General features: G+C 44.2%; 2 protein-coding genes across 9 annotated transcripts in view; one reads left to right on the forward strand and one right to left on the reverse strand.

Annotated features, from left to right (window-relative positions):
* Nucleotides 1–7,444: 7,444 nt before the first annotated feature.
* On the reverse strand, nt 7,445–24,446 carry NOB1 (NIN1 (RPN12) binding protein 1 homolog). 3 transcript variants are annotated; one of them, XM_086351553.1, is made up of 10 exons: nt 24,083–24,446; nt 17,015–17,148; nt 16,761–16,893; nt 14,028–14,158; nt 12,257–12,328; nt 11,924–12,052; nt 11,632–11,832; nt 10,907–11,004; nt 9,734–9,878; nt 7,445–8,040 (listed from the first exon to the last, which is right to left on the reverse strand). In XM_086351553.1, exons 1-10 carry the CDS (start codon nt 24,147–24,149, stop codon nt 7,771–7,773), a joined length of 1,380 nt encoding a protein of 459 aa, XP_086207679.1. In that variant the 5' UTR covers nt 24,150–24,446; the 3' UTR covers nt 7,445–7,770. The 3 variants fall into 3 exon arrangements, 2 of the variants coding, with proteins under 2 accessions (XP_086207679.1, XP_086207678.1); XR_015145683.1 differs by lacking the exon at nt 24,083–24,446 and having other exon boundaries at nt 10,907–11,065; nt 17,015–17,105; XM_086351552.1 differs by lacking the exon at nt 24,083–24,446 and having other exon boundaries at nt 17,015–17,105.
* The window catches only part of WWP2 (WW domain containing E3 ubiquitin protein ligase 2), a 146,734-nt gene continuing 139,227 nt past the window's right edge, over nt 20,373–27,879 (forward strand). For 3 of the 6 annotated variants that reach the window (XM_086351550.1, XM_086351548.1, XM_086351551.1), the window contains exon 1: nt 23,577–23,629. Coding sequence is in view for 1 of the 6 variants with exons in the window: in XM_086351545.1 (XP_086207671.1) it covers nt 21,283–21,309 (27 nt within the window). In the remaining 5 variants the exon portion in view is untranslated. Of the gene's footprint in view, nt 21,310–23,576; nt 23,630–23,759; nt 23,860–27,879 lie in introns of those variants that run through there. The other 3 variants (XM_086351545.1, XM_086351549.1, XM_086351547.1) reach the window with 3 other exon arrangements.

Consider the following 27,879-nt stretch of genomic DNA (forward strand, 5'->3'; position numbering starts at 1 on the left):
TGTCTTGTGTGTGACTTTTCATTTTAAGATGGTGGTCCACAATGTTTATGGCAGCAGAGATGGGTTTCATGGAAGGCAATTATTCCATAGACTCGGGCTGGGGCGGAGATGATTCAGTGAAGCTGGCGATGGGGAGAGGCACATGAAACTTCGCTCTCTCAACTGCTGCTTCCCACCTGCTCTGCTGCCTGGCTCCTAACAGACCACAGACGGGAGCAGTCTGGTGGTGGGGGACCCCTGTTTTAAGACAGTACTTATTGGCTTGCTGTTATGAAAGTTGAGGACGAGTATTTGGACAGCATCCACCAACTCGGCCTTTTCTCCCTCCTATTTTTCCAATATGGTGATAGCAAAAACTCTGACTGAATCAGTACTTAGCGTTTATGCTATTACGACAACAGACAAAGCAATGAATTATGATTACGTTTCCTCTCTCCTACAACTTTGTATCTTTCTAGAGCAATATTTGCCTCTTTTTTCATGATTTTTCTGTACTGTAAGCACTCACGGTTCCCAACCATGCCATCTAATGTGTAAAAAAAAAGACAAATAGCACACATACCATGAATGCTATTTTTTCATTTGGTGAAATTCATCAGATTTCCTGTCAGTTCTAGTCTTTGGAGAAAGGCATGCTGGATGTCCTGTCTTCCACTTTGGGCCGATCACTCTCTGAGGTCTGCTGCGCAGCTGTCTTTCTGGGGTTCTTTTTACCTCTGTCTTATGTTAGAGCCCAACTGTTTCTCTCTTGTTTACTCTTCCCCACCCCACTCAGGATTACTTTCTCCAGTAGTTTCCCCAGAAAGGATAAATGAAAGGTAAATTTTTTGATATATTGCATATCTGACCATTAGATATCAGACCATTTGGTTGTGTGTAGAATTCTATGGTTGTCATGGAAAATCTGATACAATTTGCTTCCTGACCATTTGGATGTAGATCACTTACATTTTTCTCTGTAGGCACCTGAGATCTTTTTATTCCCAGTGTTCTGAAATTTTACCAAAATGAACATTATAGGGGTAACCCCCTCATATGCCCTTACTCTGTATATTACTATGAAATATAATATGTACATTTATATATTACTATGAAAACCATATTGTATTAATTTGTGCTTTTCTAAATGATCAAAATATACCATTCTAAGCTTATCAGTGGACAATTCTTCTAATTTCATTATCCTTCATGGAAGAAAAGTCAACAGATTTAATTCCTCCATCCCTGTAGAGTAGGAAATAATGATCATGCAATCACTGAAGACTTACTATGCATCAAGGACTGTTCTAGATATAGTTATATGTGTATTAGCTCATGTTAATTCCCAATAAAACCCTTTGAGAGAAGTGTTATTATAACTCATTTTTTAACAGCTTTATTAGGATATATGAGCCATAAAATGTGCCAATTTAAAGTGGCTAGTACAATGGCTATTAGTATATTTTTAGAGTTTTGCTGTGAGGACATTAATCTCATTTTAGAACATTTTATCATGTTCAAAAGAAGCCTTGTACACAGCAGCAATCACTCTCCCATTTCCCTGGCTGTCCCTGACCTTTGGTCCTCGGCAACCAGTTATCTACTTTCTGATTGCCATTCCAGGCATCTTATAAATGATATCATACATTATATGGTCTTTTGAGACTGGCTTCTTTCCCTTAGCGTAATGTTTTCAAGGTTCATCTGCTACTGAGTCCAAGTTCATACTGCTCGCTGCACAACAGGTCAATAAATTGAGAGACAAGTTGTTGGGGCAAGGAAAAGTGATTTTATTCAGAAAGCCAGCAGACCCAGAAGATGGTGGAATCCTGTCCCAAAGAAGAATCTTACCCTAGTTAGAACTCAGGCTTCTTTTACACTAGAAGGAGGAGATGCGGCTCGTCATTGCAAACCTTTTGGTGCTGGAATCCTTTGTTCTTGCAGCTGTCCACAGAGGTCTGGTCACAGTGTTCCTATAAACATCCAGTAAGACAATTTTTATTTTCTGTTCTGCAGGGATTTTTTTTTTCTTTATATATGAATGGAAAGGTATTAAAGGTCAGAGCCTTGAGAATGGGCTGTCCTATAAATGTCAGGCTATAGGCAATATTCATTTATAAAGGTGCAGAGCCAGCATGACTAAGCACAGGCAACAGAGCTCAAAGATTAGAGCTAAAGAAACAGATTCAGTATGGAGTTAGGTTTGTTTTCTCTGTTATGCATTCATGTCAGTACTTCCTTCCTTTTTATGACTGTATTATACTCTGTTGTGTGGATAAACCACATTTTGTTTATTCATTCATTCATTTACTCATTCAGTTGAAGGACATTGTGTTGTTTCCACGTCTGGCTATTATGAGTAATGCTACTACAAACATTTGTACACCAGTCTTTGTGTGGACATATGTTTTTTATTTCTCTTGGGTAAGTATATATAGGTGTAGAATTGCTAATAACTCTATATTTAACATTTGAGAAACTCCCAAACCGTGAGGTCAGGAATAAACCCCCCATTTTACAGATGAGGAAGCAGGCACCCAGTGCTCACCAGCTTGTCCACGGCTCTACAGCTTGTCAGTGGTGTAGTGCAGAATTGGAACTCAGGCTCTTGGTCTCCAGAGCCAGCTCCTATCTCCTTGTTATCAGAGTTAGAGTCAAAATTCTTGAGTCTAGCTCCAGGTCAGCTGCTAATGCTTGTCTCTCTGAGCTCTGTTTGCCTTATCTGTAAAAATACAGGTTGGGACTGCATTGTCTTAAAGGTCTCTCTAGCTTTAACTTGCTGTTAGTTTAAGATTGTACAGTTCCCATGATCTTCTCCAAGCAGGCCTCGGTCCCAGGTGTAGGTATGCACTGGGCATTGTGTATCAGCTGAAAACAGTGTCCTCAGGGCCTTCCCTGCATCCCCAGGGAGCACGCCAGCGCCGTGGAGCTGTAAGAAGCTTTGTTGATCGTCTTTATTATCTAGAAATAAGAAGCAGGGGCAGAACCCTCAGGAGTCCCTCATCCTCCCGATGATAGAACACAAACAGCCTCATTAGTCACCTGCCAAGGCCCTGTATCCAGAAGTCCCCAAAGTCCCCTTGGTTTTTTCCAGCTGCAGGTGATGGACTTAGCACAGTAGCTCAGAGCCCTGTTTGGGCCTGTCTGGGGACCCAGGCATCTCTTGTCCTCGATGGTTCCCATGGCTACCAGCCAAATATCCGTGGAGGGAATAGGTCCTTGGTGTCAGGAGAGAGATGGTTCTTCTACTTTAAGCCCCGTCCCATTTTGCCCTCCTGTCTCACAGTCACAATCACTGCTGCACAGAACACACACTGTTATGTTGGACTCCCTGTTTTCCTGTGTGTCTTGATGGAATTTTGTCCTGTTACATATTGTGTGAAGTAGGTCATCCTCTGTTGGACTTAGACCTTCCCTGATTAAAGTGAAATTTCTCTTCAAATGGCATACATGTGTTGTGAAGAGATTTTATCTGATGTAGCAAATTGAGTTTTGGTCTCAGATCAGAGAACATAAAGTATAGAAGGGACTCATTTCCTTTTTTTCTTTCCTTTAAAATTTTTTTTTTTTTTTGCTGTGCTGGGTCTTAGTTGTGGCAAATGAAATCTTTAATCTTCCTTGCAGCATGTGAGATCCTTAGTTGTGACATGCGAGCTCTTTAGTTGAGGCATCTGGGAGCTAGTTCCCTGACCAGGGTTTGAACCTGGGCCCCCTGCACTGAGAGTGCAGTCTTAGCCACTGGACTGCCAGGGATGTCCTAGGGACCCATTTTCAATGCTTGATCCTTTTCACATCACTAGTAACTCTTCAGCTTTTGCACAAATACCTTCAGGATGGGGAACTCATTTGTTATTTCCATGAGCAAACTAAAAGAAAAGTTTGGAAAAAGTATTTCTTGCCTCTTGAATTATGTTCTCTAAAGTGGTCTGAGTCACGCATTCAGCTCCACAAGCATTTGTTGAATATCATTCAAGATCCAGGCACTGAGCTTCGTGAACAGTGTAGAAAGAGAACACCCAATGTCTGAAGAGGTACAAGCAGCTGTTAGTAAACATGCACAATGTCACTGTGCTTCACAGAACTGCAGTTTCCTCGTTGTCTTACTTACACAAAAGGTTTCATTTATAAGAATTTACCTCCAAATACATGAACAAAAAAACATAGTGATGTGGACGTGTTGAATATTTCCACTCCAGATTTCTTCCTGTCCATAAATACTGGGGTAGATAGGTAGGTTTAGTTGCTCAGTTGGGTCCGACTCTTGTGACCCCATGGACTGTACCCTGCCAGATTCTTCTGTCCACGGGATTTCCCAGGCAAAAATACTGGAGTTGGGTTGCTATTTCCTTCTCCAAGGCATCTTCCTGACTTGGGGATCAAACTTGGGTCATTGATAATAATGTATATGGGGTATTCTTCTAGATCCCCCAGACTGTTGCTGCTTGGCTATGAATTAGGATGATACTGCTTCCTTGGGAGAGTGTTTTGAAAATGTGAGAACACTGAACTTTCTCTTAAAAAAAAAATTACTTTTGGCCACGTCCGGTCTTAGTCGCAGCAGGCAGGCTCGGTGGTTGGGGTGCGTGGGCTCTCTAGTCGAGACACGGAGTTTCAGTTGCTGCAAAGCTTGTGGGATCTTAGTTCCCGAACCAGGGATCGAACCCATGTCCTGTGCATCGGCAGGTGCACTAGACCAGCGGGGAAGTCCCAGGGATTGTTTCTTGTTCCAGTGGGATTGGGTGGAGCCACAAGACTGGTTCTGGCATCAAACTAGGAGTAGGATTCTTGCAAGGTTGGCTTTGTCGGGTGAGACCAGAGCAGCCTTTAGTCTGGAAATAATTGTTTCCTGATCTGGAGTACCTGCCTGATGCCTGTGAATTAGGAAGTTTTCCACTCTGTATAGCAAGAGTGTGAAGCGTCCCTGGCTTCGGGTGAGCTTCGAGGATTATCTCGTTTGGGTGGGGAGGGGTATTTCCTTCCCCAGCCTCAGGAAACGCCTCACGTTTAAGTGCTCATCAGTGCTTCGCCGAGGATGCACAGGGGCCCCTCTGCAGACCTGGAATGCTTGCGTGCACTCAAGCGCTGTGATGGCTGCTCCTTCCCTTTCTTTGGGCCCTCCTGGCCTCCCGGCACTGTTGCTTCACCTCTTCCTTCTGGAAATTCTCTCTCGATATCAAACCAGTGCAATTGTGGAGCTCACCTGTCTCCTCCTCTCTTAGGGATCACCTGCTTGACCTCCAGAAGCTGAATACTATGGTTTTCCGTGTTTTAGCTCTTTATTGTTTCAGGTGAGAGGGTAAATATGAACCCTTTTACTTCCTGTTGGCCAGGAGTGAAACTGTATAAAGACAACCCTAAAGGGTTTAAAGGCAACCTCCACAACCAAGCTAGTATTCTGGCTCTGTCTTCAACAACTGAAACTGAAACTCTTAAATCAGTCAGGAGAAAGTCGTGATGCATGGCCAGCAGGTAGTGTTTGGTTATATATATATCTCAGTTTTTACAAGGCTAGTATTAAACGCCAAATATATGCAACAAGTATTTACTGGGCACCCACCATGTTCCAGGTACTGTTCTGTGTGCCTATGAGCAGTGGACGAGATACTGCCTTGTCTTCCAAAATGTAACACACACCCACACTTTTTTGCAAAAGAAAACACAAGGATAAGTCAGAAACAAATGAAATGGATTAGCCAGGGAAAAAGAGGAAACGGGGATGAGAGGGGAAGGCCATCTAGTTGTACACACACCTCTGTTTCACATAGTTTACATAGTTTTTACTTTCAGAACTGAGTTTTCACATTTAAAAAATACATAGGACAGGAAATACCTTAAACTGAATTTAAGTTCCCCCCAATTAGCTTTATACTAAATAGAAGGCAATGGCACCCCACTCCAGTACTCTTGCCTGGAAAATCCCATGGATGGAGGAGCCTGGTGGGCTGTAGTCCATGGGGTCGCTAAGAGTCGGGCACGACTGAGCGACTTCACTTTCATGCATTGGAGAAGGCAATGGCACCCCACTCCAGTACTCTTGCCTGGAGAATCCCAGGGACAGGGAGCCTGGTGGGCTGCCGTCTATAGGGTTGCGCAGAGTTGGACACGACTGAAGCGACTTAGCAGCAGCAAATAGACAACCATACAGGGAAAAACTTGATGTAAGGAACTTTTGAAGCTAGCACTCTGTGAATATGCTGTTAATGTAAAGAACTTAAGAAATCTACTCAGCAGGTTTATTTACCAAGTAATCTGTTAAGCATCATTTAGGGTGAGGCACTGAGAACCAATGACAACGTATGTAGCTTTCTTGTCCCATGTGGGTCACCTCCATCTAATTACAAGGAAACATCCTGTCCAGCCCAAATAGAGGGGCATGTTGAAAACCTGGCTAATACTATTAAAAAGGTCAACTTCACAAATGACAAAGGTGGAGAGATTGTTCAGATCTGGGGGAAAATGTTATGAAGGACAGTACCGGGGCAAGTTGGTAAAATCTGAAGTGTTATGTATTAGGTAACAGTAATGTATCATGTTAAATTTCCTGAATTTGATCACTGTGCTGTGGTTATGTAAAAGAACATCACTGTCCTAGGAGACACTTTGTGTGTGAAGAAAGGGAAAAGCAAATAAAAAATGTTAACAATGGGAGAGTCTAGGTATTTTCCTGGATGACTGAAATGTTTTCAAAATGAGTTAAAATTAAGAGCTACAATTTTTTTTTTTAAATAATAAAATTAGTACCTAGTATACTTTCTGGCAAAAAGAAAACCTAAATGCTTGATCCTTGAGTGCACACCTTAAGCATTTCTCTCACTGCTGGGCATACACACTGAGGAAACCAGAAGGGAAAGAGAGAGACACGTGTACCCCAATGTTCATCGCAGCACTGTTTATAATAGCCAGGACATGGAAGCAACCTAGATGCCCATCAGCAGATGAATGGATAAGAAAGCTGTGGTACATATATACAATGGAGTATTACTCAGCCATTAAAAAGAATACATTTGAATCAGTTCTAATGAGATGGATGAAACTGGAGCCTATTATACAGAGTGAAGTAAGCCAGAAAGAAAAACACCAATACAGTATACTAACGCATATATATGGAATTTAGAAAGATGGTAACAATAACCCTGTGTACGAGACAGCAAAAGAGACACTGATGTATAGATCAGTCTTACGGACTCTGTGGGAGAGGGAGAGGGTGGGGAGATTTGGGAGAACGGCATTGAAACATGTATAATATCATGTATGAAACGAGTTGCCAGTCCAGGTTCGATGCACGATACTGGATGCTTGGGGCTGGTGCACTGGGACGACCCAGAGGGAGGGTATGGGGAGGGAGGAGGGAGGAGGGTTCAGGATGGGGAACACAGGTATACCTGTGGTGGATTCATTTCGATATTTGGCAAAACTAATACAATATTGTAAAGTTTAAAAATAAAATTTAAGAAAAAAATGCACAGAAGCTTATAATCACATTTATTAGAAAAATATTACCACTTAGAAGTTCCTGTCTTTAAAGGTTGAAGATCTGCTCCAGGCACCATCAGCTGTGTTTTCGTCAAACTCCCTCAACAAGGCAGGAATCCCGGTTCTCTGGATGCGCACAGGTCAGGGGTTAGCCAGGCTCCACCACAAACCCAACCCGAGGCACCACAGCAAGTCCCAAGGCAGCGCTGAGGAAGTCAGGCCCTTTCTCTGTGTCCAGGGGGTTGTGGGGCTGGCACACTGGGGAACCTGAGACCGGGTCTCCTGGCAGCTGTCCAGCTTGCCCGTCGAGCTTATGCTTCACCTTTTCTTCACAAACTTCTTTCTGGAAGCATTGGGATTTAACCGTCTCCTCCCGGCTCCCAGGGTGCTGTCTCGGACCTGCAGGGTGGCTGAGCGGCTGGAGATGTCATTCTCTGCAAAGGGAGACACCCCAGCTACGTAGTCAGGGGCAAACACGTCGGTTTTCTGCCTGGCCTTTCGGGAAAGTCGCAGCTGAGGGAAGCGCTGATCCTCGGTCAGGTGGGGGTTGATGGCATACTTGCCCCCTTTGGGAGTGGGGAGAGAGTACTGCCAACAAGAAGGGGAAAGGCCATTAGAAGGACCGGGATTCGTATTCATGCACACCAGATCCTGAAAGCTCAGCTGACAACTCTGCATGTGGGCTGACAACCCCAGTGGAGTCTATCACCACTGCCTGCTGTGCACTAAGCCCCTGACATGCATCTTCCCACTTGAGCCTCACCTCACCTCACAGATGCAAAACCCAAAGCCGTATGCTGACTACATACTCTCAGATAAAGACAGAAAGACTGCAGACTTCCGACTATCTTTCTCTACTTATTAATTACAAATAATAACCTTATGGGAAATTTGATCATCTTGGTTTTGGTTAATTATATTGGCATTACATAAGAAACTGCCTTAACTAAGTGATCAAAGTTATTACTAGCAGTAAACTGGACAACTAGTTATCATTTCCCCCCTGACAGGATGCACTGGGAAGACCCAGCATCACTTCCGGGTGCTCCTGCCAACACTGCACAGCCTGAACCTAAGCAGGAGGGAACACCAGGCAAACCCAATGAGCGATGTTAGGGAACTGCTCTGGACTCTTTAAAACCATTGAAAAGTGTCAAGGTGTGAAAGACAACAGACTTGACAAACTACTTCAGTTTTAAAGAGAGATGACAAACACAACGTGTGAGCCTAACCCTTTCTTCTTTTGCTGCAAAGGAAATCCATGTCAAACTTTGAATATGACCCATAGACAGCAGAACTGCAGGCTAGGTCACTGAGTTGCATCTGACTCTTTGTGACCCCACGGACTGTAGCCCACCAGGCTCCTCTGTCCATGGGATTCTCCAGGCAAGAATACTGGAGTGGGTTGCCGCTTCCTACTCCAGGGGATCTTCCCAACCCAGGGATCGAGCCTGCATCTCTTAACATCTCCTGCACTGGCAGGCAGATTCTTGACCACTTGCGCCATCTGGGAAGCCAGATAGTAGTGCTGAAGTAACGTTAACGTCTTGGTTTTAGTAACTGTACAGTGGGCGTGAAAGCCAAAGTTCCTGATTCAGGAAACACACAGCAAAGTATCTAGGGGCCAAAGGGCAGCAGGTAGCATTTACTCTCAGATGGCTTTTAGGGGAAAAGAAAAAATATATATAAACGACAGAGCAAATGTAGTAAACGATTAAATTGGGAAATTAAATGGGAATTTGTACTATTTTTTGGCAACTTTTCTATAAATCTAAAATTATTTCAGAATAGAAAATTTAAAAATGAACAACCCTTCTCACATTAGTGGCATCTGCCTAGGAATACCTGCTGGCCTTTCAATGCTTCTCTCCTGATTCCTCAAGACAAATCCATTCGGCTGTGTGTCCAGGCAGAACTCTTGTGCAGAGCACTTCACACCCCTTCCCTTGTGGTTCTTGGACCTTCTGGAAATTCTGCCCATCCTCAAACTCCCGCACACATCCAACCTCCACCACCCTACAAACAACCTCTCTGTGACCCCACATGTAATTTATTGTGTGGAATTACTGGTGATTTCTTCTTAGACTGCAAACTCCTCAAAAAGCTCATGGTGAGGCTGAATTGTGAGCCTTCCCCATCTGGATCACAGGCTTTCACGAACTATCTTGTAGAAATCATGAGGCTTTGTTCTTCTCTCTGATCATTTGCTCCTGATGCTAAGAGGTCTAGCTTCCCCAACCCTGGGCCCTGCCGTCAGGGGAGGGGAAGCCGTTCCACTCACCCTCAGGCCGCGAGGATTTAGCACCTTCGGGTTGCGGGAGAAGTGCATGTGCAGGGTCCCGTCATCGCTGACGGTCACGGACACCTTCTTCAGCGTCTTGTTTCCACAGTGTGCACAGAACACTCGGCTCATGTCAGACGTTGTCCTATAGACACAAAGGAGCCTCACTGCACTGGAGCCTCAGGCAGCAGACCCAGTCCCCGGGGCGCATGGCGAGTCTCGGGCCTCGGAGGAGGAGGAGGCAGCCCAAGAAGTGGAAGGGGACAGGCTGAACTGCACTGCCATCCTGGACCAGGGCTGCCCGGCTGTATCGCGCGGCTGATACATGCACACTGCTGGCCCACGGTCCCAGGGGAAAATGACACAGGTAGTAAGAAAACTGAGCAGGATGTTTTTGCAGTGGCCGTGAACGCTTCACCGAATTCTGTCAGGCATTATGCTACAAGTGTACCCTGGAAACAAGCCCATGAGGTGGGTATATCTGCATTTCACAGGTGGGGAAATGGCAGCTAGGCAAGATAGCTAGCTGCTCAAGGTCACAGAGCCAATAAGTAGCATGCATACGCCCAAGGAATATGGCTCCAGAGTCAGCGCTCTTACCACCAGCCCCCCTTCTCCAGGGCCATGCTATTACATTATTATAACTATTACTGAATACCTCGGCCCCAAATGTCATGTCACTGGGCATGATGCCAGGAGGTGGCTCTGGAGATGCTGAAAATTTATTAACGAATCATACAGGAAGCACTACGAAGCTGCTATGGTCGATGGGTGTGGGCGTTGAGGCTGACCCCCAGGCCTCTCTCCTCCCCTCTCAAGCCCCAATGGTGGACTCTGAACAGGAGAAGCTGCTGCTCTCAAGGACCAAGCAGGAGCCCTAGTGTCTGTCCTTAAGGAATTCGCCCTCAGTTCCCAGGGGCAGGAGACAAGAGCTGCATGCAACTGCCAGAGAGGCCAGGCCCCTGACCTGATGTCTGTGCAAGTGAACGGAACCCTCTCAACAGGGGTTAGGAAATAATTATTCTGTGCAAGAAACCATCCCGTCACTGGGGCTAATCTGAGGTGGAAGGAACACCTGCACAGAAGGCAAGGCTCCCTTTCAAGAAGCCCACAGGTTTAGGAAGAGACGGGTGCTCGACAGGGGCACCGGCGCCCACACTACTGGCTACGTACTTGAAGCAGCCATGGCAGCGCAGGATGTAGCTCCGGGCCTCGCGGATCAGCATGCCGTTCACGGCCAGCACGTGCAGCCCCATCTGCAGCAGGACATTCTGCAACCGACACGTTAACGGGGAACCGAACTCAGAGCAAAACCGACATTATCTTTAACACCTGCATAATCACAGTTAAGAGAACTTCACAAACCCTGGTCTGGCTTATGAAGGGCTTCTGCTCAAGAAAAGCAAGCGTAGGATGCCTCTCAAGACGGGTAAACCAGGACAAGGACCCAGATTCTTCTGATACCAAGTGCGACTGACTGTGAGCGTTAATTAGCCAAAACCTCCCATGAGTGATCTCTCTTTTTTTTTAAAGCAATCTCTTTAACAGAGACATTCATTGTGTCAGAGCAAAATTATTCATTTCTGGGTTGGAAACCTCTATAGTCTCGAAATACTGAACACAGCACAGAACATTACAAACACTGAAAGAAAAGCACCAACCGATTGTGAATGTCAGACGTTAGAAATGTAATGTACTATATACATTTTGTCAATATATTATGAATCCCCAACCTCCAAGCGAAATGGCAAATTACCAAAGAGCATAGGCAAAGTTCTAGAACCAGGAAAAGAAGCATTATGTAACAGTTCTGCACATCCCATCCCCAACCTCCGAGGGACCACTGTCCGTACAGGTATGACACTGAGCCCAGGCAGACAGATACCCACTCCACCCACCTGCATGGCGAAGTCTGTAGTCACACAGCCGACCCGCACGTCCTTGGGGACAGCACACTGCTTCATCTCCTGCTGGATCTGCTTGATGTTGCTGGGGGTTATCCACCCACCCCCGTCGTCATCACTGTCTTGGTCCTGTCTTTCATCAAGTCCATTCTCTTCATCCTCCTCCTCATTTGGAACATCCTCACCTCCATCCATCTGAAACATTAATAGAATTCAAACTCCCTGCCCATGGGTGCAGCTGGAAGATGCTAGTCTGTGGTCATCAGATCATAAGGCAGGGCCTTACCAGCAGCTCCTGCAGTTCACAATCAATGTTAGGCAAAGGATTTCTCCAGAACATGAAGGAACTGAACTCTAGGTCCTCAGGCTCATTGGCTGGGTGTCTGTGTTCTACTGTTTCTCGTGGGGGTTTAGGCTGAGATTAAAAGAAGAGTAATTTTAAAACCTGAAAACTGAGAGAGAGTGTTAAAGATGACATGATATACAATGTACAAGTCAGATCAGGCAGGGCTGGACATATTGCAGCATCTCTCGGGATAAATTTGGTTCCCTGGAATTTGTGGAGATCTGACATGGAGCAGAAAAAAGCATGAAGAGCCCAGCCTGTCTCAGAAATTACCTTTGAGGGCAGATGGAAACCAGAAACGTGCAGAGGCGTTTCCGGGTGCTGAATCGATGAACTCACTTTAACCTTTAAAAAGAAAAAGGAACAAGAGACAGCACTAAGCAAAGAAATACAGGCTGAAAATTCAACATGGAAGAGTAATTAAAAAAAAAAAAAAAAACAGAAAACAAAATACTTCCCCCTGGTTATTGAAATAAAAAAGATTTATTCAATGTTTTTTAAAGAGTGAGAAACATAAAAATATATATGAAGAATTATTCAGGGAGTCCACTACCACCAAATAACCATTTTAGGACATTCCTTTTTTGGCCCTGGACATAAAGCTCTAATGCACATCATTATGTATAAAACTTGGAAGTATCTTTGGTTACATCCTTAGGATAAATGCCCAAAAGTGGAATTGCTGGGTCAAGAGAGAGGAGTTTTAAAGCTTCTGATACAAAACAGGTTAACTCCCGCCCAAAAGACTGCAGGAAAGGGTGGTTTTTAGGAATCTCAAGTTGACAGATGCCAAAACAGAAACCCGGCTCAGCCACAAAGTCAGCCTTTATGTAAAACTATTCCCTTGACTCCCATCCCCCCAAAACATTCTGGTGACACACAGAAGTCTGTACTTTCGGCATCGCTTTTAGACTTTTTGGATTGGAGGACTCTAAACCTGGCTGAGAACAAGTGAAGGCAGTTCCAACTAGAATAGGAACATCGGTCCACTACAGTGGAGTGCTCACAAGTCTACTAGTTTTGATGACTTTAGACAGTGGAGATCAAGTCATTCTTTGTAACCACTAGTTGAAATTACTTATTACAGTATAAACTATCTATCTTCCAAAATCCTCTGGCCTGGAAACAGTCAGTGCGGCCCAGGCACAAAACCATTAATCTCTTCAACTTAAACGAGTTGGACAAATCTGTAAAAGCACAACAGGAACCCAGAATTTTGAAGGTTAGAAAGAGTTGAAAAAAATGGTAGCATATTTGGTATTCCTTCTTGCTTGTTTCTGGAAAAGAATTCCATTTTTTCAAAAGTAGTGATAATATAATTGATTTTTACTCTCTTTCCGCATTTTTATTTTTTATTTTTTTTTTCGCATTTTTAAATTAAAAAAAAAAATTTATTTGGCTGTGCTAGGTCTCAGCTGTGGCATGCAAGATCTTTTAGTTACAGTATACAAAGCTGCTTAGGTGCAGCATGTGGGATTTAGTTCCCTAACCAGGGATTGAACCTGGGACCCCTGCATTGGGAACTTGGCGTCTTAGCCACTGGACCACCAGGAAAGTTCCTCTTTCAGCATTTTAAAATTTAGCCATTCTCACCAAGAACTTACAGGTCAAGACTGAGACACATTTGCTAACTACAATGTAATGAACCTTATCTGGATCCTGATTCAAACAAATAAACTATTAAAAAATTTATAAAATAATTAAGAAATGTGAACAAACACACATTTGGATATTTGATGATACCAGGGAATTGCTATTAATTTTGTGTAGGTGTAATATTGGTTTTGTGGTTATATTTTAAAAAGACATACCTTATCTCTTTCAAGACACACCAAGAAATATCAGTGAAATAAGATGTCTGAATTCAAAATGCTCATGGCTAGAGTGGGTGGAGATGAAAACAGACTGGTCATAAGTTGGTAACTATGGAGGCGGAATGATGGGGACACTGGGTCCATTACACTACTCCCTCTACTTCTGTACATCTGATAGTTCTCATAATAAAAAAGTAAAAATGGATGAAATCACAATCCTTCTTATTTACCTTTTCTGGTTCTTGTTTTAGGTGAGACACCCCAACAAATTCTGCTTCCAGCTGGTAAGTAAGTGCCAGTACTTGGATATCTGTAGCAGAAAGGCTAGGATAGTCTCCGGTTTTCTTTGAAAACTCAGTCACTGTAAACAAGAGATTCCAAACTTCAGTTAAAAGCAAAGAGCCATATGACTCTGGATAACTGTAATGAAAGTATGAAAAGAACTTTGGATCAGTATCCCCAAACACACCTCACTCATTCATCTCCTGATCTTTTTCTACTCAGAACCAAGACATTTGTATCTCTCAAGATTTATGCCAGTTATGTTTACTGTAATGTCCTTATTGAGTGCAGATGAAGGGACAGAAAAAAGTTAATAGAAAATCATTGAAAGTTAGCATAATATTTGCAAATGATAAGAGTTCCTTTTCTAGGCTCTGGTATTATATTAGAATAGAAAGTCTCTTCTCCCTCAGCAATAAAGTTCTGTGATTCTAACAGTTCTTTTTAATAGAATGGATGATCACAGTACAAGTGGGATGGAAAGGTGATTCAACCAATAATTATTGTCTATGATGAGACAAAAATACTGGGTAACAAATATTGAACAGTTTTTGTATGTAAACCCACCCCAACAAGAAAACCCACATCCCTATTTAACACAAAGTGATCTTCAGCTCTTGTGTTGTTATTCTCCTGAGACATCAATAATAAGCATATACAATAATATTTTGACACATTAACAGAAAGATGTCTTCTGCTACATTCAGTTCAGTTGCTCAGTCTTTGCGATCCCATGAACCGCAGTGCGCCAGACCTCCCTATCCATCACCAACTCCCTGAGTCCACTCAAACACATGTCCATTGAGTCCGTGATGCCATCCAACCATCTCATCCTCTGTCACCCCTTCTCCTCCTGCCCTCAATCTTTCCCTGCGTCAAGGTCTTTTCAAATGAGTCCACTCTTCGCAGCATGTGACCAAAGTATTGGAGTTTCAGCTTCAATATCAGTCCTTCCAATGAACACCCAGGACTGATCTCCTTTAGGATGGACTGGTTGGATCTCCTTGCAGTCCAAGGGACTCCCAAGAGTCTTCTCCAACACCACAGTTCAAAAGCATCAATTCTTCGGCACTCAGCTTTCTTTATAGTCCAACCCTCACAATCATACATGACCACTGGAAAAACCATAGCCTTGACAAGACAGACCTTTGCTGACAAAGTAATGTCTCTGCTTTTGAATATGCTATCTAGGTTGGTCATAACTTTCCTTTCAAGGAGTAAGCGTCTTTTAATTTCATGGCTGCAGTCACCATCTGCAGTGATTTTGGAGCCCCCAAAAATAAAGTCAGCCACTGTTTCCCCATCTATTTGTCATGAAGTGATGGGACCAGATGCCATGATCTTAGTTTGCTACTTTAGCACCAGGAACAATAAGTATACAGCTCACTAAAAATGCAGCTATTAATTAACAGCAGCTAAAATTTATTGGGTACTATGTATCAAGTGCTATGTTAAAAGCTTTTCATTTTGTCCTTCAGTCAAATCTTTACAAAAATTTTTAAGTTGAAAAAAAAAAATTTTTTTAAGTTGAAATACAGCTGATTCACAATGTTGTGTTAATTGCTACTGTACAAAAAAGTGATTCAGCTATACATTTACACATATATATTCCTTTTAAAAATGTTCTTTTCCATTATGGTCTATTATAGGATACTGAATACAGTTCTCTGTGCTATACAGTAGAATTTTGTTGTTTATCCAGTCTATATATAAAAGCTTACATCTGCTAATAACCCAACCTCCCTCCCTCAACTCCCTCCCTCTTGACAACCAGAAGTCTGTTCTCTATGCTTGTGATTCTGTTTCTGATAGGTCATTTGTGTCACATTTTATATTTCACATATAAGTAATGTCATATGATATGTGTCTTTCTTAGTATGATAATCTCTAGTTGTATGCATGTTGCTGCAAATGACATTATTTTGTTCTTTTTTATGGCTGAGTAGTATTTCATTGTATATCTGTACCATATCTTCTTTATCCATTCATCTGTCAATAGACATTTGGGTGGTTTTCATGTCTTGGCAAATGCAAATAGTGCTGCTATGAATATAGGGGTGCATGTATCTTTCTGAGTTACTACAGCTTTGTCTCAGTATATCCCTAGGAGTGGGACTGCTTTAGCCAAATCTTGTGAACTAAATACTATTAGTATTTTCTCAGAAAGATTAAGTAACTTGTCAAAGATCACAAAACTAGTATGTTAGAGAAAGCTAAAGAAGTCACAAGTAGTGTAGGTAGCATCATCTCCAATATCAGCCTTTAAACCCTAAAACCCCTAAAAACACTTTCAGCCACCTAGGTCCTTTCCAGGGCAGGACTTCTATTTTTAATCCAAACAAATTTAATATTTACAAAACGCTGGACACTGTGCTGAGTGACATTATTCTTCCTTTAATGCTCCCAGCAACCTCGAGGATAGGTACTTTTGTTAATCCCATTTTACAGATGAGGAAACTGACGCCTAGAGAGTCTGAGTGATACACGCAAGGGAACATAGCTAGTAAGCAGCAAGGCCTGGCTAACTCATGACTCAGGAAGCCTCTCTCCCACCAGGATCTTGACCGTGGGGTTTCTAAACCAACTCTGATAAAGTAACCAGGCTCCAACTAGCACCAGAGCAGGTTCAGTCAGCAACCTGGGACCCAGCTTCACTATCAACATCGGGCAGAGGTACTCACCCAGTCGCACGTATTCAGGGAAGGGCTCCTTGAAACGCAGCTCGTAGGGCAGCACGGCGAGCCGCCTGCGCGTGGCCTTGTCCCGAATCTCGCTGATCACATTCCGGATGGTGTAGATGTTCTTCCCGATGTCCTGCGGGGAGACCAGCCCAGCTCACACCATTCCGCACCACGCAACGTGCTGCCGGATTTCCCAAACTCCGTCAGGGGCCACCAGCCCAGACCCCGCTCCTCTCCACAGAAGCACCCTGTACCTGCAAAGCCGCATCCAGCAGAAACGCCCCGGCATCCGCTACAACGTGCTCCACCGGCGCCATGTTGGCCCAACGAGGCCACACCGCGCATGCGCGCGGAGCTTCCGCCAGTCGCTCGGTACCAATCCGGGCCCCTGGGAACCGAGAAAAGAAGCTGCAGCTAAGCGGCGACGCCTGGCGGGCGCGCCGGCATTTTCCGGCTCTGAGCAACCGGCGCGCCTGCGCAGTACGGCCGCCCGATTGCCTGGGAGGTGTGGGCGCGGTCAAATCTTGGGAGGGATCTGGCGGGGGGTGGTCGCCTGAGAAAACGCTGTTTGGCATCAACTATTGGCCCTCAGGGCTTCCCTGGTGGCTCAGACAGTAAAGCGTCTGCCCGCAATGCGGGAGACCCGGGTTCGATTCCTGGGTCAGGAAGATCCCCTGGAGAAGGAAAGGGCAATCCACTCCAGCACTCTTGCCTGGAAAATCCCATGGATGGAGGAGCCTGATAGGCTACAGTCCATGGGGTCGCAAAGAGTCGGACCCGACTGAGCGACTTCACTTTCATAATTGGCCCTCAGGGGCTTCCCTTGTAGCCCACTCGTTAAAGAATCTGCCTGCAGTGCAGATGACCTGGGTTCGATCCCTGGGTTGGCAAGATCCCCTGGAGAAGGAAATGGCAACACATTCCAGTGTCCTTGTCTGGAAAATCTCACGGACAGAGGAGCCTGGTGGGCTGCAGCCCATGGGGTGCAAAGAGTCGGGCACGACTGAGTGACTAACACTATTGATCCTTCAGTTCAGTTCAGTCGCTCAGTCGTGTCCGACTCTTTGCGACCCCATGAATGGCAGCACGCCAGGCCTCCCTGTCCATCACCAACTCCCGGAGTTCACCCAGACTCACGTCCATCGAGTCAGTGGTGCCATCCAGCCATCTCATCCTCTGTCGTCCCCTTCTCCTCCTGTCCCCAATCCCTCCCAGCATCAGGGTCTTTTCCAATGAGTCAACTCTTCGTATGAGGTGGCCAAAATACTGGAGTTTCAGCTTTAGCATTATTCCTTCCAAAGAAATCCCAGGGCTGATCTCCTTCAGAATAGACTGGTTGGATCTCCTTGCAGTCCTTAGAGACTTTAATTGGCCCTTAGGGCGTCCCTGGTGGTTCAGCGTTAAAGTATCTACTTGTAATGCAGGAGACCCAAGTTCGGGTCCCTGAGTCTGGAAGATTCACTGTAGAAAGGCATAGCAACCCACTCCAGTGTTCTTGCCTGGAGACACCCCATGGGGTCATATTCTTGCCTGGAGATGCCCCAGCTTCTGTACACTTGAATTCAAATATTCTGTATTTGGTTTTATTGTTGAGTCAGTCGGTTCAGATGACCTAAAGACTGGGCTTCCCTGGTGGCTCAGTACTAAAGAACACTACCTGCCAAGGTAGGAGACTCCAGTTGAACCCCTGGGTGGGGAAGAGCCCCTGGAGAAGGAAGTGGCAACCCTCTCCAATATTCTTGCCTGGGAAATTCCATGGACAGAAGGGGATTGGCAGGTTACAGTCCATGAGGTCGCAAACGGGTTGGACATGACTTCGTGACTAAACAACTCTATGAAATACTATTTTATAGGCAAGGGGTGGTTGCTCAAGAAAACGAGGCCAGGCTAACATTGACTAAATGGTGCATTAACACTGAAACAAACCAACTCAGAGCCACTTTCTTACCTTTATGCCAGGCCAACCCCTGCTTTCTTACCCCTACTTCATTTTGAGCAATTTGGGGCAGGGATCTCTATCTCTCAATTTTTTACCTTAATATTCTTGCTCCACTTACATAAAACAGGGCTCATAATTCCTTGCTGAAATTCCGTAATTATGAAATCTGGTCTGTTAGAAATTCATGCTGGTGAACTTGACTGAATAATGTCTTTTCAGTCATCTATCTTCAGTGGTGTTGAGTTAATTCTATACTATCTTTCTAGTCTTCACTCCAGTTTTCACCCCTTGATTATAATTTAGCCCTTGTACCTCCAAAAAGTCATTCACACCTCTGGGGGGTCTTAACCACTGAACTACCAGGGAATTCCCTATCATATCAATTTGTGTTGTTGTTCTTATTTCTGACATTCTCAGTTCCTCTGCAGAATTTTACATGGCTGACCATCTCCTCTTTCTGGACTGTCTCTCCTCTCTTCACTCTCATGATGCATCACTATGGTCCCCCTGCATCTCTGGTGATTTTTCAGCCTCCTTTAGTGCATTCTCTTCTGCCTTGCACACAGGGCACCATCCACAGAACTGTCTTGGCCTCCATGTCTCTCTGTTTTCTCCTTCACCAGTACTATCTATCCTCAAAGCTGGTCATAATGATCACATTATATGAATACCTCTGGAATCTATAGGTCCAATCCTTGTTTATTCCATAACCTAGTCTTTTGGCCACATCCTTCTGAACATTTTTGGCATTATTACTCAGGAGGAGGGTTAAAACTAGGTAATTGTCTCTCCTGCCCCCGCTTAAAATTTCTTCACTGGTTGAGTTCCTATTTTTACTAATGGCATCACCAAAAAAGGCATTCAAGGTAAGAATCTCTTCTGAGTCATCTTTATTTCAACCTGTACTCCTCTTGCTCAAGTTTATTGATGTCACTTCTGAAATGGTTTGAGGTACCTGGGTCCCTTCTCCATTCATTCCCATTAAGTTTTTATTTCATGCCTAGAAAATATAGTTCACTCAAAATATAGTTCACTATAGTGAAAATATAGTTCACTAATATTCCTGTCTCTAATTTATTCCTTAATTGACTGCTCCTGCTGCCTGGAAAGGCAGGGATTATATAGAAACTAGACCCCACAATAAAAGAGGTTTATTGAAATCAGCAATAACTCTGTGGACACTATGGTGAAGGAGAATGACCTAGATCAATGTTCTCCAACTTGAGTGTAAATCAGAATCACCTGGAGAGATTGCAGAACTAGAAATAGCTGGGCTTCGTCCTCAGTTTCTGATTCAGTACGTCTGGGCAGAGATGGACAAGCTGCCTTTCTAGTAAGTTTCAGGTGACACTGATGCTGCTGACCTGGGGTCACACTTGAGAACCACTGATTTAGGAGAATGGTCAGGAAAAGAAAGATCAGGCTTTGAGCCATTCTTTTTCTAGTAAACATTAAAAATACTTGTCAATATAGGTTTCTTGACACTTTGTAGCTTTTGTCATTTTTTGGTAATACTTTAATCCCTTTTCTCTTTCTCTGTAATGTTAGTCTCCAAGTCCCCTGAAGCCTTGGGACTGTGGAAAAAAATACATACTGATAGCTAATTTACACCACCACGATTTGGGTGATGTAATAGCTACGAACAAAGTGATATCTTGTGTAGTGTCGAGGGGCAAGTTTGAGTTTAGAGGCCTAAGCTTCGGAGCCACATCTTGAAGGATGATGAGGGCAAAGACTCATGAGGTCTGAAAATCCAAAGGGAGTGTTCAGGGAGTTGAGGGTAATGTCTTTGGTAGCTGAAGGTGTCTGGGGACAGGTTCTCTCAGAAGTGAAGGGAAGAAATTCCTTGGTGGCCTAGTGGTTAGGATTTGGAGCTTTCACTGGGAGACCCCAGTTCCATCCCTTGTTGAGAAACCATCCCACATGCTGCCAAAATACAAAAAAAAAAAAAAACCAGAAAACCTCAGAGGACCCAGAAGTGAAGTGAACCCTGAAACACGTTGTTTGAAGCTCCTTGTTTTTTTAAAAAATGAAGAAAGTGAAGAAATCTCAAACATTATTATGAAAATTGTCACTGGAAACAGTTTACCTTAATAAATGAACACTTTCAAACATATGTAGCGGAGAAGGCAATGGCAACCCACCCCAGTACTCTTGCCTGGAAAATCTCATGGACGGAGTCTGACAGGCTGCAGTCCATGGGGTTGCGAAGAGTCGGACACGACTGAGCGACTCCACTTTCACTTTTCACTTTCACGCACTGGAAAAGGAAATGGCCACGCACTCCAGTGATCTTGCCTGGAGAATCCCAGGGACGGGGGAGCCTGGTGGGCTGCCATCTATGGGGCTGCCCAGAGTCAGACAAGACTGAAGTGACTTAGCAGCAGCAGCAGCAGCAGACATATGTAGAAGGACTCCACGTATAACTCATTTGGAGATAATGACAACTTTAACATGTGAGACCCTTTATGAAAGAGAAAAGGTCTTGATTGTGTGCCAGTGAATATTTGACTTCACTTCCAGGAAAATTTACAGGCTATAAAACTTTATACTTAACAGTTGGGTAGGGGAGAGAAAAACTTGATGCAGAAGAAATACGACTTGAATTCAGTAAGTATATCTAGAATTCCTCTGGACTTTCCTGGGAGTGTCCCGGACTTTCTTGTCTCTGCCTTTGACCTTGTTTTCTCTTCTGCCTGAAAATTGTTCTTGCCAACCCCCACTTACTTAGTCTCCAAGAAGCCACTGTGTTGTTCCCTCTGCAAACTGGTCCTGATTACCCAAATCAGAGTTTTCTCCAAGGACAGATTTGGACCCTTATTTCCCACCATACTTAAGACATTTCAAATCTAGCCCTCAGTGAGCAGTTATTACTTCTGCTTTGCATTGCAGTTACTTGGTTGTATTCTTTAAGTAGGTTGAAAGTCAGGGACTGTTTTAGGGGACTTTTTCCTTAACTGAACATTTCAACTTCTTTTTAATTTTTTGGGGGTGCTTTCATGATGACATAGTTCACATTTTTTATGTGTCTTAAAATATCTCCTATATTGTAGGACCTATAGCAGCCAGTTCAGTGCTCAATAAAAGTTGATGTAGTCTATTCATTCAACGGATTATTTAAAGAGGCCTCCTATTGGCCAGGTACTGCTTTGGAAGCTGGGTTATAGCTCCTGTCGTCGTAATTTTTTTGTTGGGGGTAACAGATTATACATATACACATTCATGTGAAAGGCAGATAGTGCTAAGTTGAGGAAATAAGGAGAGAAAAAACAAATCAGGAAGGGACTGGGAGGAGGGGAAGGAAGAGATGAGTTGCAATTTTAAATAGTGTAACCAGGAAAGGCTTTACTGCAAGGGACAGTTAAGCAAACATATGAAAGAGATGAGGGGGTGAGCCAACTGACTACCCAGGAAAAGAGCTTTCCAGGAAGAGGGGAAAAGCAAGTCCACAGACCCTCAGGATAGAGTGGCTGAAGCAGGGTACTGAGTCAAACTGCAGTTGGAGATGAGATGAAAGAAACAAAGGGGAGGGGTGGAAGGGACCATGTATGGACTTTATGAAAGAAAAGTGAAGTCTTTCAGTCGTGTCCGACTCTTTGTGACCCCATGGACTGTAGCCTACCAGGCTCCTCCGTCCATGGGATTTTTCCAGGCAAAAGTTCCGGAGTGGGCTGCCATTATTCAGGATATATATTAAGCTTTTACTCCTTTAACCCACAGTGAGAGACTGCCTTGTCTAATCCCTTTTTTCCTTTAGGTGAACACCTACTCAAATGCCACCAAATCAAAGAGGCCTTCCCCTAGAATAGAATTAGTACAACTCCCATCTAGAGAACGTTACTAGAGAGATTTTAATAGTTTTATAGATGGGATTACTGTAAGAATTAAGGTGTTAAGAGAGGACTGTAGCTCCTTAAAAGGCCATCTCCTGGATGGATTTGGGATGGGAAAAGTAGAGACTAAATGCTCAACCAGTTTAATTTGTATGCATATCTGATCCCTCCAACTGGAAGACCTAAGAATAACAGACTAATTAGTGCACAGTGCTTAAGGCTAATTAGGTGATTAATACTCATTTTAGTTAATGGTGATTGAAAGTGAAAATTTGAGCCTTCATTCAACTTGTCAAAGCTGAAGTTCTTGACCATTGGTAAAGAATATGGACTTAAAATGTTTTATTTTCCAATTCATAAAGTTCTATCTAATCCATATATTATCGAAATGGGGTTAGTTTGGTGTGCTGGGGCATCTTATGGACAACAGCAAAGGTTTCGGAGCTTTTCTAACCTTTGTTTTATGTCACAAGAACAGATGCTCCACAAAAGCTACTTTTGAGTTTCTACAGTCTAGAAACGTGCCTGGCACATAGTAGGCTTAGGGTTGTCAGGTATAGCAAATTAAAACATAGGATGCCCATTACATATGAGTTTTTTTTTTTTTTTAACTATAAATATGTACTGTACCAGACAATATTTTGGGGCACACCTCCGTATTAATGGCTGTTTAAAATTACAATTTAACTCGGTGTTCTGTATTTTATCTTGTCTGTTAACCCTAAGGAGTTCAATAAATATCTGTTGACTTAATAGATTGAACGCCTCCTCTCACCTGTAAAATGGAGCTAAGATAGACCCGCCCTCAGCGTTGATGGGAGGAGTAAACGAAGCGCCTGGCACTCTGCGAGACTTCAATTTGTTTGCTGGGAGACCATCTAGCAAGTGGAAAATCCTCCCACTTTTTAAACATACAAAGGACAAGAAAGCCTTCTGGCCAGAGGTTCTCAGGCCCGGCCTAGGTTGCCCACACCTGAGGCCCGGCCAGCCTCTTCCGGGTCAGCTGACCGCGCGTGGTCACGTGACCTGGCCCGAGTGAGGGCTGTGGAAAGCGGAAGTGGGAGAGGAGTTGGGCGCCGCTTCTGTGGCCGCTGCAGGTAGCCAGCGCGGGCACTGGGGACGCAGCTGGCGGGTGGGGGCGCAGGGAAGTCCGGGGGCGGCAGGCGGCGCGGGGTGGGCCGGGGGAGGCGCGGCCCCGGCGCCGGGGGGCGGCGGCTTCCTGTGGGAGGGGCCTGGCGCGGCGGTTCCGGCCTCCGAGGAGGGGTGTCCCGACTCCCGCCCGAGCAGGGTGGGCGCGCCGCTGGCCGTGCGCGGGGGCTGCTCCGAGGTGGGCGCGAAGGCCGTCCTGGGTGCGGCGGCCAGCAAGTCGTCCCGGAAAGGGAAAGCATCATAGGTGCCAGGGATGAAGAGGAGTGACCTTTGTTGAGGAAGCGGAGCAGGGGGAAGGGGCGACTTGGGGGATTGAGTTGCAGTGGGTCGCCTGAGAATGGGCGAGTGACGTGGTGGGGAAAAAAGGAGAAATTAGCAAGAAGATGCAGCGTGAGCCTCACCTGAGAGTCTTTTCCTTTCTTCCTCTTTGGAAATGATTGGTACTCCAGACTTTGATTTTGTTCCCATTCAGTGTTTTAAACTTTAGGAGGGATCATAGAATCTTGACCGTCTTGCTTTCGTCACACTCACTTAGTCTTGCTTGGGTAGGGTTTCCACTTCTTGGGAACCTGGTCCTTCAGATCATCTTAGCGGTTTGCTCAGATCAGATCAACTTCTAGACTTAAAAACAGAGTGTGGGCACGTTGCTATGGCCTTAAAGTGGCTTTTAACCTCCAGTGTTGAGCAAGACCTAGTCCCAGCATTACCTCACCAATATAGATATGCTGTAACCTTGGACAGTGTCTACCTACACTACTTTATGACTTTTCCTCTTTCTTCAGTTTAAATTATTCAGTTTGCTTTACCTTGTGACTGCTTATCTCCACGGGCTGTAACTAGGTAGCAAGACTGAACTGTGACCTGGATCATGATTTTGAAATTAAACACCTGTGCTAAAGCTGTTCGTCCTCCTTTTCTTCGTGTTTACTAACATTTGCAAAAGTGGAATGAATTTCACAGATGTGGTGTTATTGGAGTGAATGTGTAAACTGGGCATTAACAGGAGTCAGAGTCGTTCTGGATTACAAGTAGGAAAAAAAATACTTTAACGAGTTCAAGTTTTTGGAGTACTTGACAAACATTTAAAAATTGATTTTTCTGGCAGCCCTGTGAGTTAGGTTGGGAAGGTGTTATTCCCATCTCAGAATGAACAAACAGACCTGAGAGAGATGACTTGATTTTTTTTTTTTGACAATTTTTTGCTTTTTCTTATCTACTCATCTCTTTCTCCCTGCTAGACTGCAAATTCCTCAGGGGTAGAGTCCATATCTTATTTGACTTATTTAACTACTAATCTAGTTCCTGGCACGTTGTAGGCACTTGGTAAGTGTTTGGTAAATAAATGAGTTTCTGAAGGTCACAGACCTGTAAGTGGAGGACAAGATTTGAACCTGAGTCCTTGGTCTTCTCTTGTCAGATGTGCTTGCCATGTTCTGTTATTGCTACATGTGAAAATGATGGGCATGACATAAGGCTTGAGTTGGCTTCTCAGTCTCCTTCATTTAATGACTACTTTCCCAGTTGCAAAGAGTTTATGACAGCATCTCATTTAATCTTTACGGTGATCCTGTGAAGGTTGGAATTGTCCATATTCTGCAGAAGAAGAAACCGAGGCTTAGGGAAGTCCTTGCTTTAGAATCTGGAGTGAGTGACTGAGTAGGGACTCAGGCCCAGGCATTTTATCCTTCAGCGCATTCTTTTCCATTTATAGAAGCAACATAAAGTTTTATTTTAAAATATTTTTTCAAGTTTATAAAGGATGACATTTTAAGGGAAAGCTAGTACAGGTTATAGCGAAAATTGTGAACATGGAGTATAACTGAAGTTTAGAAAATCCTGTGCTATACTGTAGCTGCCTCTTCCTGGGAAAACACTTTTTCATTCAGTGAACATTTATAAGTGCCCACTCTGTGCCAGGCATTGTTTTAGAGTCACATTGTCCAGTGTGGTGGTCACTCTGCAGTGTTGAGCCCTGGAGTTAGGCTATGAATATAAAACACACACTACATTTTTGAAGTCTTAGTATGAAGAAAAAAGGCAAAATATTTAACTGACTTTTAAAAATATTATAATACATGGTAATGTAAATATAATATGAATATGTGCTACAAATGATAGTATTTAAAGTTTATTGGGTTAAAACAATAGGATTGAAATTTCCTTTGCTTTTATTTTATAAAATGCTTCCTGAAAAATTAAAAATTATAGTGCACAGTGCTATTCTGAGCACCAGGACTGTGTTACACAATGAAGGCAAAAACCCCTGTCCTTGTGGACCTTTAATTTTAGTGGTGAAAGGCACATGAACAAAATAACCAAGTAAATGCACATTATGTTGTAATAAAGGAGGGAGGCAGAATGTGGAGTGTTGCCTGGCATTAAAATTTTATTTATTAATAAAGTAATAAATATTAGCTGTACGAGGTCTTAGTTGTGGCACTCAGATCCTTAGTTGCAGCCCATGGGAACTTTAGTTGTGGTATTTGAACTCTCAGTTGGGGCATGTGGGATCTAGTTCCCTGGCCAGGGATTGAACCTGGGCCTGCTGCATTGGGAGCTCAGAGGCTTAGCCATTGGACAACCCGGGAAGTCTTGGCATTGCAATTTTGAAGAGAGTGCTTAGGAAGTCTTCCTGAGAAGGTAACAGTTGAGTGAATATCTGAAGGAGGTGAGAGGAGCCAAGTGGCTAAATGGGGACATAGTGGTCCAGACAGAGGGAAGAGCAAGCTCGAAAGCCCAAAGGATGGACCACCCTTGGCAGGTTGGTGGACTTGCCAGGAGACCAGTGTGATTGGAGTGGGTGGGTAAAAGGGAGGAATGAAGAGGATGAGGTCAGAGAGGCGCTGGGGGTAAAGGGAGAGATGGGCAGGTTGTGGGAACCTTGCAGACCACTGTGAGGATGTTTGTTTTCACTCAGAGTGAGTTGGGGCCATTGGAGGATTTTGTGCAGTGGATTGGACACATTTCATCCTGTCTTTTAACAGACTCACTCTGGGTGCCTTGTGGAGAAAGCAAAGAGGAGTGAGGTAGAAGCAGGGAGACAAGTTTAGAGGCTCCTGCCGTGGTCCAGGTGAAGGATGGGTGGGTGGCAGTGATGGAGGTGGTCAGCAGCAGTTCGGCCTGGGTTTATTTTGAAGTACGCCTACAGCGGGGGTGGAGGCGATGTGAAAGGGAGAAAGGAGTCAAGGCAACGCAATCTGTGGTGTGAACACCTGGAAGAATGGAATTGCTACTAACTGAAACAGGAGGTTTCAGACCACCTGACCTGCCTCTTGAGAAACCTATATGCAGATCAGGAAGCAACAGTTAGAACTGGACGTGGAACAACAGACTGGTTCCAAATAGGAAAAGGAGTCCATCAAGGCTGTATATTGTCACCCTGCTTATTTAACTTCTATGCAGAGTACATCATGAGAAATGCTGGGCTGGAAGAAGCACAAGCTGGAATCAAGATTGCCGGGAGAAATATCAATAACCTCAGATATGCAGATGACACCACCCTTATGGCAGAAAGTAAAGAGGAACTCAAAAGCCTCTTGATGAAAGTGAAAGAGGAGAGTGAAAAAGTTGGCTTAAAGCTCAACATTCAGAAAACGAAGATCATGGCATCTGGTCCCATCACTTCATGGGAAATAGATGGGGAAACAGTGGAAACAGTGTCAGACTTTATTTTTTTGGGCTCCAAAATCACTGCAGATGGTGATTGCAGCCATGAAATTAAAAGATGTTTACTCCTTGGAAGGAAAGTTATGACCAACCTACACAGCATATTCAAAAGCAGAGACATTGCCAACAAAGGTTCATCTAGTCAAGGCTACGGTTTTTCCAGTAGTCATGTATGGATGTGAAAGTTGGACTGTGAAGAAAGCTGAGTGCCGAAGAATTGATGCTTTTGAACTGTGGTATTGGAGAAGACTCTTGAGAGTCCCTTGGACTGCAAGGAGATCAGCCCTGGGATTTCTTTGGAAGGAATGATGCTAAAGCTGAAACTCCAGTACTTTCGCCACCTCATGCGAAGAGTTGACTCACTGGAAAAGACCCGGATACTGGGAGGGATTGGGGGCAGGAGGAGAAGGGGACGACAGAGGATGAGATGGCTGGATGGCATCAACGACTCAAAGGACATGAGTTTGGGTGAACTCCGGGAGTTGGTGATGGACAGGGAGGCCTGGCGTGCTGCGATTCATGGGGTCGCAAA

The sequence above is a fragment of the Bos grunniens genome, chromosome 18 (assembly GCF_055505025.1).
Source record: "Bos grunniens cultivar Pamir isolate PY7600 chromosome 18, Bosgru_T2T1.0, whole genome shotgun sequence".
Classification (NCBI taxonomy): Eukaryota; Metazoa; Chordata; class Mammalia; order Artiodactyla; family Bovidae; genus Bos; species Bos grunniens.